The sequence below is a fragment of the Apium graveolens genome, chromosome 3 (assembly GCF_009905375.1).
Source record: "Apium graveolens cultivar Ventura chromosome 3, ASM990537v1, whole genome shotgun sequence".
In the NCBI taxonomy this organism is placed as follows: domain Eukaryota; kingdom Viridiplantae; phylum Streptophyta; class Magnoliopsida; order Apiales; family Apiaceae; genus Apium; species Apium graveolens.
Window position 1 is genome coordinate 153,151,411 of NC_133649.1, and position 13,841 is coordinate 153,165,251.

Here is a 13,841-nt window from a genome sequence, read left to right on the forward strand (position 1 = left end):
AATGCAGGAAACCCAAGAAGGCAAAGAAAGATAAGGCTTATCTTGAACTAGAAGCAAAGTATGAAGCTCTTCTGAAGAAACAACAAATCAAAGCTTATATTGCAGAAGGTAAAAATTGGGATGATTCTGAAAATGATGAAGATGAGGAACTTGGAAACTATGCACTCATGACCTTGGAGTAAGGAGAATCATCCTCATCTAAATCACAGGTACCAACTCCTACCTCCACTGATTTAAATGTGAATCAATATAAGGAAACTGTTGAAAAGATGAGCATAGAAATGTTTCACATTCAAACAAGCATAGTTGCTGCTAATGAAGAAGTTAGCAGATTAACAAAGTTAAATGAGAAGCTTAAAAGTGAAAAATAAGAAGCTGAATTGTTGATAGTGGAGCTTGAAGCCTTGAAACAATAAAATGGCTATCTAAAAAACAAGCTCAAGTGTGCAAAAAAGATTGAAGCTGTGCTAAGAGAAAAACTGGAGAAAAGTGAAGTAAAGTTGAAGTCCTTCAAGAATGCATTTAAATTGGTTGGTCAGTACCATGAGAAAAACAAACCATGTGTAAACATTACCATTGGTCTTGATTATAATACCTTAAACAATAAGAAGAAAAACACCGGTGACAGAGGAAAAGCAACAAAGATTGAAAATGTTCCAGCAATGCTGAAAAATGTTAGGTCACCAGTATTTAAGACTTGTGAGGTAAACTTCAGTGAATAAGAATTGATTATCAAGCAAGAAATTGCAGATGAGGATAATGAAAAGAAGAATGCAGATTCAATTCAATCTTCCAAGGCTGAAGAAAATCTTATGGACAACCAAAGTGTCAAGACTCATGTCAAAGAAATCAAGATTGAAGATGCAAGTAAGAAGAAAAATAGAAGTGGGAGAATTGGGAAAAACAAAAGCAACAATCTGAACTATGATGCAGACATTCCTGGAAAGAAGTGTGGAATATGTAGTTCTACAAATCATCCAACTCATCCTTGTAAAAAGGGTGTTAGTAAGCCAACTGAAGGAACCTGCAAATATAATGAAGTAGATTTAGATGACCCCTACTCATTCTGTGATAAGTTTGATTGCATCCCTTACAACTTGAAAGTGATGAAGAGTTGTCATAAACTGAGAGTAGAATTAAGTGAAACACAAATTGAGTCTACATCAGAAGGGAAAATGCACAACAATCATTGAACTCTATTTTATCTAAAACTAATCACTCTACTTCTGCTAAATCAGTTAACAAGAAGAAAGTACCCAACACTGCTTGGGTTACTAAACACACCTGAATCTCATTGTGTGCAGGGCAAAGTGAAGAATGTCATATGGATCATTGACAGTGGATGTTCCAGACATATGACATGTGATAAGGCCCTGCTATCACATTTTGAGGAGAAAGCTGGCCCATTGGTGACCTTTGGAGACAACAGTAAAGGATTCACAATGGGATATGGCAAGATTGTTTCTGAAAATATTGTCATTAATGATGTAGCACTGGTAGATGGTCTTGAGGTGAATCTTCTCAGTGTTAGCCAATTTGCAGACAAAGGCTTTGAAGTTTTATTCAACAAAGAAGAATACACCTTTATCAGCAAGAAAACTGGTGAAATTGCTCTGAAAGGAGCAAGGAAAGGAAGCATGTTTGTTGCAGACTTGGACTCAACAAATAAGGATGGTGTTTGCTGCTTCTACACCAAGGCATCAGAAGAACAAAGCAAGCTATGACATAAGAAGCTGTCTCACTTGAATCTCAAGGCAATTAACAACTTAGTCAAAAAGGAGTTAGTGAGAGATATGCCCAAGCTGGAGTTTACTCAAGTTGAAGTCTGTGAAGCTTGTCAAAAAGGAAAGATGAAAAGATCTAGTCGCAAGTCAAAAACTGTGAATTCTATTAGTGCACCCTTGCAACAAATTCACATGGACTTGTTTGGCCCAGTAAATGTCTAATCTATTTCAAGGAACAGATATGCACTTGTGATGGTGGATGATTTCTCAAGATACACTTGGGTAGAGTTCATGAACTCTAAAGAATAAACTCCACATATCATAATTGAGCACATTAAGAAGATAGAAAAACAGGCTGAGGATTATAATTGTGTGAACAGACCGAGAAGTGACAATGGAACATAATTCAGAAATGCTACATTAAGTGGATTTTGCAAAGGCAAAGGTATTGTTTAAGAGTTTTCAGCTTCCAGGACACCTCAATAAAATGGAGTAGTTGAGAGAAAGAACAGAACATTGGTTGAAGCTGCTAGAACAATGCTGCAAGATGTGAAGTTGCCAATAAGTTTCTGAGAAGAGGCTGTCAACACTGCATGTTATACACAGAACAGATATCTCATTAACAAGGCACATGAAAAGTCACCCTACTCAATCATGTCCAAGAGAAAGCCTATTGTAAAGCATCTTCATGTGTTTGGAAGCAAGTGTTACATTCTGAAAGAACTTTCTGAATATGTGGGAAAATTTGACTCAACGGTCTTTGAAGCAATTTTTCTGGGATATTCACTGGAAAGAACAACCTACAAAGTCTATGTGATTGATCAAAAGAAGATCATGGAAAGCATAGATGTGACCTTTGATGATGACAAGTGTCCAGGCTTGGAATGCCTTGATGACAATAAAGCTGAAGCCCTTGCATTTGATAACCTCAATATTGATAGTGATTCTGATGGAGAAGATGAAGTTAATGCACAACAAATGATGTATGAAGAGTCTGCTGAGCAAAAAAATCATGGGAATGGAAGCTAATCTCGAACACCTGAATTTGATGACACAAAATCGAGGGGAGAAAGAGAAGAATGATCCACCAGTCATATCAATAATGAAGAAAATGATGAAGGCACTAGTCAACAAATACACCCAAGAAAGTGGGATAGAAGTCACTCTAGAGAAGAAATTATTGGTGATCCTACTTCTGGTGTGAGGACTAGAAGTGCAACAGCTAATGAGTGCCTATATGCATGTTTTCCATCTCAAGTAGAGCCTAATAAAATTGATGAAGCTCTGTTGGATCCTGAATGGATATCTGCCATGCAGGAAGAGCTGAATCAGTTTGAAAGAAGCAAAGTCTGGGAGTTAGTTCCTGCACCAAAGAACAGAAGCATTATTGGAACAAAATGGGTGTTTAGGAACAAAATGGATGAAAATGGTATAGTTACCAGAAACAAAGCAAGGTTGGTTTCTAAAGGCTACTCACAAGAAGAAGGAATTGATTATGATGAAACTTTTGCCCCTGTTGCAAGACTTGAAGCTATAAGAATTTTTCTAGCATTTGCTGTACACTCAAATTTCAAAGTGTATCAAATGGATGTCAAAAGTGCCTTTCTGAATGGTGAGTTAGAAGAAGAAGTTTATGTGCAACAGCCTCCTGGCTTTGAGGATCCAAAATTTCCTAACTTTGTGTATAAGTTACTCAAGGCTCTATATGGACTAAAGCAGACACCTAGAGCTTGGTATGACACACTGTCAGATTTCTTACTGAAGCATGGTTTTACTAGAGGAACCATAGACAAGACTCTCTTATACAAGAAATATGGTGAAGATATGATCCTAGTTCAGATTTATATGGATGATATCATCTTTGGTTCTACTAATGAGAAGTTGTGCCAAAGATTCTCCAAGCTTATGCAGAGTGAATATGAAATGAGTATGATGGGGGAACTAAGTTACTTCCTTGGAATTCAAGTCAGCCAAAGAAGTGATGGTATCTTCATCAGCCAAACTAAATATGTCAAGGATCTTTTGAAAAAGTTTGGAATGGTTGATTGTTCACCTACATCTACACTTAGTCTACTACAACAAAGTTGGATGAGGATAAAAAGGGCAAGAGTGTAGATATCTCAAGCTACAGAGGGATGATTGGATTATTTCTTTACATAACAGCAAGTAGACCAGACATCATGTTTGCAACATGTCTATGTGCAAGATTTCAATCCAATCTAAAAGAATCACATTTGATGGTTGTAAAGAGGATTTTCAGATATTTAAAGGGAACTCCAAACTTGGGATTATGGTATCCTAAGGGAACTGGTTTTGAAGCTGTTGGATACACAAATGCAGATTTTGCTGGATGCATGGTTGACCAAAAGAGTACCAGTGGAAGTTGTCAATTTCTTGGACAAAGACTTGTATCTTGGTATAACAAGAAACAACAATCTGTATCAACTTCTACAGCTGAAGCTGAATACATAGATACAGGGAGTTGTGCTCAAGTGTTTTGGATTAGAAATCAGCTAATGGATTATGGCCTGGTGTTACATAAAATTCCTATCATGTGTGACAATACTAGTTCTATATCTTTAGTAGCTAATCCAGTAAATCATTCTAGGACAAAGCACATTGATGTGAGGTATCATTTCATTAGAGAACATGCTACTAGTGGTACTATTGAGCTCATTTTTGTACCAACAGAAAAATAACTAACTGATATTTTTACTAAACCTTTGGATGAAGCAACTTTCACTAGACTTGTAAGTGAAATTGGAATGCTCAATTCTTCATCCTAAGGCAAGAACTCAGCTAATGTTGTGCAGCAAATTAATCTCCAGTAAATCAAAATTAATTTGATTAAATTGGAAATTAACTGAAATATGAATTATAAATATTTCAGAAATCTCTGTATATTTGTCTTTCAAATTCATTTAACTTGGAATTTTTCAAATTCTGAGTAATCTGCTTAGGTGTTAATTTACATCCTTAATATGTAAAATTAACTAAAGGCAGAATTACAATAACCAAAAGTATCTAGCAAACCGAGTTCTCGATAAGTTTAAATTGACTTCTCGACAAGTCATTTTAGGACTTCTCGAGTGAGTCCTCGATAAGTCAACTTACTGACTTCTCTAGTGACTTCTCGATAGGTTTAAAATGATTTATCGACAAGTCCTTGTAGAGTTCTCTAATAATGTTCATTCATAGAGTTCTCTACAAGTACAATTCTTGACTTATCAATAACTCAGAACTGAAATAATTTAAACTGATAAATTATTTTGGTAAATTACTTTTGGAAAATTTATTCTAATTTATTTCGAATTTATTCAAATAAAAGTTAGAATTGATTCAGTTCGCTTTTTTGACAAACTGGGTATTTATTTGACATTTCGATAAGTCAAGTTTGAGTTCTCTATAAGAGTAATTTAAAATGACTTCTCGACATGTACTTCATTTCTTTAAATGACTTTTCGATAGACAACTCCAAATGTCTATTTCTGAGTTCTCGACAAGTCATCTACTTTCACTATAAATACCCAGACTTATCGATTAATTTGAACTTGGAATTTTTCAAAATTCTAAGTAAACTGAATATTTATTACTTCATATCCTCAGTATATGAACTTAATAAATAACAGATCAAAAGAAGCCAAAAATATGAAAAATTGAACAAATTTAATTCATAAATTCTGTTCAGAAAAATACTTTTGACATACTTGTCTCATTTCTCTGACTTCATTTCTCTGACTTATTGACACATTTACATGATTATATGATCTCTTGTTTACGTGGAATTAGGTTATTCCAATGTTAGTAGATTAGTACATCATTTGTGTTGTTTTGAGTATGATGATAGTGGTTAATTTATTTGACTGAATGCTGATAGGAGGAGTTACTTTTTGTGTAGGGAGTGCGTGCTTATTTGCATTGGGAATAGTCACTCTCTAAAGTAACTAATATTCTTGAGTACTTGCATGGGGAATAGTAACTAGTCATTTCTAACTGTCTACTATGCGTATGTGTTTATTATTCGTATTATCCGGGTAACTCAAGAGTCTATTGGTTTCTATCTTTACTCCCTCTATAAATTAAAAACGCTTCCCTCTTTATCATTCATCAGCACTCTCTTTCTAATAAACTTTTTAGCCTCAAAACTCACTTATTGATCTTTTCGCTCCAATGGCTGCCCCCGTTTTTCACACACTCAACCACGGTGCTTATCTTCCAGCTCGGAACTTGACTGACGATAAGGTCTATTATGACCCTTTTGGACTTCAAATCTGCATCAAAAGGATCGTATGCAGCCCTTTTGATCATCCACGAGAGATCTTTGATGAACTCTCATGGGATGATCAACTTGATATTCTTTTCTTCGAGATGGAAGTCTCTCTCGAGCAGGATAGACGAGCCAGGGTGGCTGAGCAGCAACGACTTGCTGCTATGGAGTTGCAGGAGAGAATCATCTCTCTTGCAAACTCCATGTCCAGGGCTTACGAGCGTAGGGAAAGGAGATTGGAGGCAGAGAAGAAGGAGTCCAAACTAGAGTAGTTAGGATTATGATTTACTTGTTAAATCTATATCTTGATGTACTCAGTTTCTATTATTAATGAAAATCCAAATTCTTCTCTAAGTATTCTTTTGTTTGTGTAATGATTACTATGTGCTTATATCTATATTGAATTTTTCCTTCTCCGCAATAATGCTTGCAACTAAAATATCTTACAATGTATTTGTCTAATGAAACTCCAAAAAGATACATATGTTCAATGCATTACAGGTCTAATACAAAACATCAACAGAGAATTTAAATAATCAATTCACAGGTATTAGTGCTAAAACTACAGCTAAAACATCTCAAAGCCAAACTGTAGTTTACCCAGGCACAGCAACACAAACATAAACTCAAACACAATCTCACTCAGGTAACTCTCAAAAGGAACCTGTTTTATAAAAGGACAAAATCCCAAAAATGTTCTTCAGTTATTTTGTTATTTGAGAAAAATGAACTGGTATCACAAACATGGAAATTTATCAGCTTTTCATGAATATCACTAATGCACCTTCATGCAAATAGTCTTAGCAGACTGATAGGTTTGAGGGTAGTACTCCTGAAGGGGAGCTATCTAAATCCTCTCCAATTCAATTGGAGGTTCCTCAAGAAGGAACAACTCCCCTCATAAATCTAGCATAGGCTACCCTAGCAGTCAAAGCTAGAAGAACAATTGCCTATGACAATGTCATAAGAAAGGCAAGCTTAGCACATTCAAGTGCCAGTGTGTTGCAAGACACATAAGGGTTTGAGGCTGGTGCACATGGCAGTAACCCAGTCAAATCCTCTCCAATTCAATTGGAGGTTCCCACTACAAGTGGAGGACAACACACTGTCATAATTACAGAAAATTCTGTGAGTCAAACTGTGACCCCAATCATAGATGGTTATGCACTCATTTTTCTGATGAAATGAGTATGATTAGCCCTATATCGTCTTCCCCTAATCATATGATCCCAGATTAACTCTTCTCAGCCACCTCTTATTTCTATAGGACAAACAACAATTGAGCCTTGCATGTGAGAATGAGAGAATTGATTGAGAGAAAAATAGAAAATAAGAGAGGTAGGATCCTTCCTGGAAAAAGGAGAGGTAGAATGAGTGTCTGGATTTAGCAATCCTTATGAGGTAGCTCTGACTCTTAAAAGTCATGAGACTAGTGCAGTGAGAAGTAGTGAGACTACTTATTCAAAAGAACAGAAAGTTTAGGATTTTCCTATTCTAATCTACTTGGTAAACTCATCACTACAGACTTCACTAAAACTTGAAGCTGCTGATAGTGTTCTACATGAACATTGACAAAAGCTTGAACAATGTGCATCTAGCTGGATCTTTCTTCCTAAAGATAATGTCAAAAAGGGGGAGAATATATCTAAATGCCAAAACAGCTAATGGATGTTGCCAGATAATAATATTCTTTTCTTGATAGGGGGAGAATGAATCTTTTATTGATAAGGGGAGAAGGAAGAATAAATCTAAATGCAACTCTGCAATTCACAAAAGAAGATCGGATGGGGAAATTGGGTTCTTGGGTTCTGCATTTAGATAAAGTTTTGACATCATCAACCAAAACTTGTGCATAATTTCATATTGAACAAGTTGGGGGAGATTGTAATATATAATAGATGATGTCAAAGATTACTGAAGCTGAAAATGTCATTAGCAATCAGTTAAGCTTGGGGCCAATCCTAAGTAAGTTGTATTGTTATCTAAATTTGTATTCTGTACTTGTAACATCTAAAGTTTGTAAAAATGCAAAGGAGCGGACTGGAGTCTTTTTCCTAAAACAGTATCAAGCCTAAGGATTCTATCTGGAAGAAGATCAAGAAGATCATGCCTCAGAAGAATTTTGAAGAAGCTTGGAGTTGAATAAATCTGTTTGGAGAAAAATGTTCTAAGTCAAGATCTCTACAAGTCACAGATTTAATGTTATTAGGAATTCATTCGAGAACTCCAGAATGACTTATCGAGAAGTCATTCAAACTCTAGAGAGTACCGACGGATAAGCAATATTACTCGACGGATGAGCTATATATATCCACTCGATGGATGAATAACATCTAATCGACGGATGAGCAATATCTACTCGACGGATAAGCTATACATCTACTCGACAGATGAGCAATATTTACTCAACGGATAAAGCAATATCCACCGGGAGTAGAGAAGTTAGGAAAGTTACTCGAGAACTCAAAAAGATATCGACAAATCATTCCTTCACTAGAGAACTCAGAATTATCGACAAGTCTATATACATTCAAGAACTCGGAGATATCTACAAGTCAAGTGAAGTTATGAAGACTAGAGATCTCGATGAGCTGAAGACCTTTACAAGCTAAACTCATTATGGAGTACCAGACATCTCGATAAGCCTTTATACTTGTCGAGATATCAAGTGTTCAAATAAATCAAACTGGAGATCTCGAAGTATAGTCTCAAAGTACAGAATTGCATATCAGTTTAATATCCAAGATAAACAATCAACAAACAATCCAACAGCTAGATTGACAAGTCTACAAAAAGCAGCTTGAAGAGTGTGCAAGATCAATGGCAAAGATTAATTGACAGAGGAAGATTAAAGTAAACACGGGATGCTAAAGATATGTTAAGCCAAAAATGGAAGATTTGCTTTTCTATAAATAGAAATGACAAGTGACAGAAGTTAATAGAATGTTTATTATCTACTGTGTAAACCAATAATTAACTGAGCTATAAAGTTAACACTGGTCCTCTAGTTAGAAGTAACAATTTAGATCAAAAATTCTTGTAACACTCTCGAGAAGAAGCTGAGCTCTTTAACTTAGAAGAGCTTAGAAATTTTGTAGCAAAACATCTTAATTTTTAATACAAAAATTAAGTGAGTTTTGAAGATCTGTGTTCTTTATTTTATGCAAGTTTAATTTCTGCATGAACACCTTTCTATACAAGATTTAATTTACTTTGTTCAACCATTATATTTCAAGAAAAGCCTAAAATCAGAAAAACACATTCACCCCCCTCTGTGTGTGATTCATTACCTAACACATACCACTTTCAAAGTTATGAATGTTTCAATAATATAATGTAAAATTAATTATATTCTTAAAACTCGACTTGTGAAATAAATTAATAAATTTGTATAATTAAGAAATAAGTGTAGAGTGTGAGTGAGCGTATATAATTGTAAGATAAAACTAGTATTTGATCTCTATATAACTTCTAAAATTATAGTTATATCTTAAGATTGGTCGATTAAAAAATATATGCGAATTATCAGTGAACAACACGACTCGGCTCAGTTTGGTTGCTCGTGAGTAAACTCGTGTTCGACTCGGCTTGGCTCGTTTAAACGAGCCGATTGTGAACATTTTTTCGGCTCGCTTTATAAACTCGGCTCGACTTGTTTTAAAAAAATTATGGTCGGCTCGACTCGACTCGACTCATATATAACTCGACTTGATATGGTTTGCGTCTCTAGTTTAAAGGTTACCTTTTTTAACTGTAAACGTGAAGTTTAAAAAAATTAAATTAACGGACATCGAAAATACCAACAAGATTACAAGACAATGGCACGTTAAGAGTAAATATTTCCTTATTTACCTAAATTTTGTCACTTTATCCTAAGTTTCATTTAAAATACAACATGCATCTCATTTGTAGTCGTATAATGACGTGGCTAAATGCATTCTTGATTTTAAATTTAAAATTAAGGATACATATATACATATTTGCATAAAAGTACGGAACTTTTTTGGAGTTAAAATTTTTGACATTTGATTTCAATTATAGAAATGGTATCACTTGTAACTTTGTACTGCAATTGCTCTGATAAACACAAACCTAAAACAAAACCACAAGACTTATCTACTAGTCCCCCGAAACAAAACCCTAATTCACCGACTCAAAACAAATAAAAACAACACACAGACGCTAGCTTCACCCACAGCTACTACAGTCTACAAGTAACAAAGAAACATGGTAGAAAAATAAAAAGAAACCCAACTCAAAATTAATTTCAAAAAACAAAACAAAACTCACCCATTTCTTTACAAAACCCACAATTTTTTTACCCTGAGCTGCAGTAACTCAAGCAATGTTGGTGGATAATTCCGGTGGCGCCGCCGCCGTAAATCTTGAAAATGAGGGTGGTCTTGGCTCAGATTCAGCTGGTGGTGATGATGGTGACCGGAACTCAGCCGGTAACCGGTGGCCTCGTGAAGAGACTCTTGTTTTGTTGCAAGTTAGACAGAGTATGGATGAAGCTTTTAAAGACTCTAATCTTAAAGCTCCTCTTTGGGATGAAGTTTCTAGGTATACTTACAATTTCTGTATCTTTTTGTATTTTAGCTTTGTGTGTTTGTGAAGTTGAGCTACTTGTTTAGCTTGTTTTTAATTTTGGTTTTATTGGTTATGTAGTGTTTATATCTTGGCAGAGTTGCTGTAAAATAATGAATTATGTCTTTCGAAAAAATTGTTTGAATTCGTTCGTATATATGTGAGTGTGTTGTTAGCTTTGTGTGTGTATAGAGTCACTTCATGGTTATAGTCTGTTTAATTTGGTTTATCAAGTCATACTGTTGATGTTTGTTGATAGAGTTGCTCAAATAAAAACAAATCTTGATTTTATTTATGTGCATTATTGTTTTTTGATTTCGGTATTTATTACTACGACACACATACATTTTTTTATACTTTCAAGTTCTAAATTGAAATTCAAGCTGTTTTTTGAATATCTGGTGATTCTTGTATTTGTTTATCTATTTCTGGATATATTTTGAGTCTCTAGTTTAAAATGGTTTGTAGTGATAAGGGTAATACTGGAACGGGACTATGTGTATGTGTGGACACGGTTGAAGCGTTTTTTCTTTTCTTGCTCTAAAGTAAATTAGAATGTCCAAGCCTCTTTATAGTGATGTTATTGATTCGTAACTCGTGTAGTAGTTGGGCGATGTTATACAGGTTTTGTGTTTGATTTAGTTTTTTTGTTTAAATTTGAAGTTGCAAGAGCATAGTGGATTGCTAATAACTATGGAACTTTTGTTATGCAGGAAACTATCCGAGTATGGGTACACCAGGAGCTCAAAGAAGTGTAAAGAGAAGTTTGAGAACATTTATAAATATCACAGGAGAACGAAAGAGGGTAAATCTGGTAGACAGGATGGTAAGAATTACCGATATTTTGAGCAGCTTGAGATTTTCGACAATCAGTCCTCGTATCCGATACACCAAGAACAAACATATTCGGTGGAACATACAATGTCTATGTCTAAACCCATAAGTGGTTCCGTAATGTTGGCAAAACCTGCAAGTCAGGTACCTCACGGTGGTACCCCAAACCCAAGTTTTGAGCTCATGGACACATCCACGTCTACCACTTCTTCTTCCGGGAGAGGACATTTCAAAAAAAAGAGAAAGTTGATGGAATATTTCAATGGATTGATGAAGCAAGTTTTGGAGAGGCAAGAGAATTTACAGATGAAGTTCATAGAAGCAATTGAAAAACTTGAGAAAGATCGTATGAATAGAGAAGAAGAATGGAGGGCACAACAATTGGCTACAAAGACAAGAGAACAAGGAATTCTTGCCCATGAACGCTCCGCTTCTGCAGCAAAAGATGCTGCTATTCTTTCTTTCTTGCAAAAGATTTCAGAGCAATCACCTCCTCTGCAGTTGCCCATAATCTCAACTCCATTGGAAAAAATTCTAAGTATGCCGCAACCGCAATACAATATTCGCGAGAGTTCACCAGTCACAAAGAGTATCGTCCATTATTCTACTGGTTTTCCTTCTTCTCGGTGGCCAAAAGCCGAAGTGGAAGCTTTAATCACAGTCAGAGAAAATTTGGACATGCAATACAGTAATAGCGGATCAAAGGGATCAGTGTGGGAGGAGGTTTCATCTGCCATGACGAGGCTTGGTTATGATAGAAGTTCCAAGAGGTGTAAGGAGAAATGGGAGAACATTAATAAGTATTACAGAAGAGTGAAAGAAAGCAATAAGAAACGTCGTCAAGATTCAAAAACATGTCCGTATTTTGACAGGCTGGACTCTCTGTACGAGAAGAGGTCAAAAAAGTTCGACCATAGTACTTCGGATAGCTCTGGTTGTAACTTGAAGCCTGAAGACATTTTAATGCAAATGATTGGCCATCAACGTGAACAAGTGATACTAGAGTCTGCACGAAAAGATATTAAAGAAAGTGAATTTGTTGATCGAACTCCAGAAGATGAAGATGCAGATGATGATGATGATGATGATGATGATGATGATGTTCGTGATGATGAAATGGATGTCGAATATCATGTTGTTGCTAACGAGAATCCTTCGGAGGCAGTCGCTGAGCAATGAGGCTGAATTTTGTTCGTTCTTATTGTCATAAAGTTGTAGGGGCTGATGACAATGGGTCTTGTATTAGTGTATCAGTACCAAGTTAAGGGCTTTAATGGAAGCCAAGATCGGGAAGTAATATCATGTAGTTTTTTGTTCTATATTCATCAAATTTTTGGTTATATATGAGTGTGTGTGAGAGAGACCATTATGGTGGTGTTGTGTATTGTAATGGTATGTTGTAATGGGATAATTTTGGAAGTCCTTCCGTTAAATAGCGTCTCTAGGTGTTTTCCTGATGATTTACTTGCAAGTGGTGTGATATTTTAAGATTTTAAGATTCCGAATGTGCTATATCTAGTTGATGTCTGTTTAACTGGCTAGTTCGGAGATTTGGATGGGATGACGAGTTTTCTTGGATTGCCCTCCTTTGGTTAATAAGTTCTGCATCAGAGCTTGGAGTTGGGTGTCTACATTCTTGTTATTTACATGGCGTTTGCACTTGATCAAATTTGATACCAGGACACTGGTTATGAGGTTATCTTATATATTACTCCCCCTAGCCCTAGGTATGTTAAAACAAATTCAATTTATTCTTACTACAAGTCAGTCTAGGGGATGGAAACCCTCCTCCTCGTTTGTATAAAGTGGCTTGGAAGCAAAGAAAGGCAATTTCTTTTTTTTTTCTGGCCCGTTTGGGGTTTTTTAAAATATGTAACTTATAATTTAAAGTTGAAAAGTGTGATATAAGTGATATAAACACCGTAACTTATAAGTTATTTATGCGTTTGGATAATTTTACGTATAAGTTACTTATAAGTTAATAATGTGTTCGGTAAATTATAACTTATAAGTAATATTTTTTTTTAAATACAATTAAAATTAAAATTATAAATTACATGAATTAATTGTTTTCATATATGAATACATAATAAAAAGAGAAAATTTAAAAATAAGGATAATTAGCACGAGAGAAAAATAGGTATCAAAATTTTATTAAAAATGAGGTTTTGGTTTCTGATACGGGTTATTTAATTTGTACTATATTGATAATTAAAATATATTAAAATTTTTAAATATTAATATGATAAATATTAATAAACAAAAATACAGGTAAAGCAAAAAATATTTTTTATAAGATGTATATGTTAGAGCTTGATTAGTTTGTTTATTTATGGAAGAAAACAAGAACTATATAACCATAAAAAAGAAAAAAGAACAGGAACGCAGAATGAGAATTAGAACGTATCGTGAGACCAACATTCTGCTTA

The 13,841-nt window shown here is 35.0% G+C and overlaps 1 protein-coding gene across 1 annotated transcript; it reads left to right on the forward strand.

Annotated features, from left to right (window-relative positions):
• The first annotated feature begins 10,089 nt into the window (after positions 1 to 10,089).
• Positions 10,090 to 12,848, forward strand: LOC141712852 (trihelix transcription factor DF1-like). Its single transcript, XM_074515952.1, has 2 exons — positions 10,090 to 10,554; positions 11,292 to 12,848. The coding sequence occupies exons 1-2, from the start codon at positions 10,337 to 10,339 to the stop codon at positions 12,589 to 12,591; spliced, it is 1,518 nt and encodes a 505-aa protein (XP_074372053.1). The 5' UTR covers positions 10,090 to 10,336; the 3' UTR covers positions 12,592 to 12,848.
• Positions 12,849 to 13,841: the final 993 nt, after the last annotated feature.

Bases quoted from the DNA above. Each gene is read 5' to 3' on its own strand.
- LOC141712852 (XM_074515952.1), top strand. From the start codon at position 10,337: ATGTTGGTGGATAATTCCGGTGGCGCCGCCGCCGTAAATCTTGAAAAT. The intron at 10,555-11,291 runs GTATACTTACAA...TTTGTTATGCAG, and splicing joins CTTTGGGATGAAGTTTCTAG to GAAACTATCCGAGTATGGGT.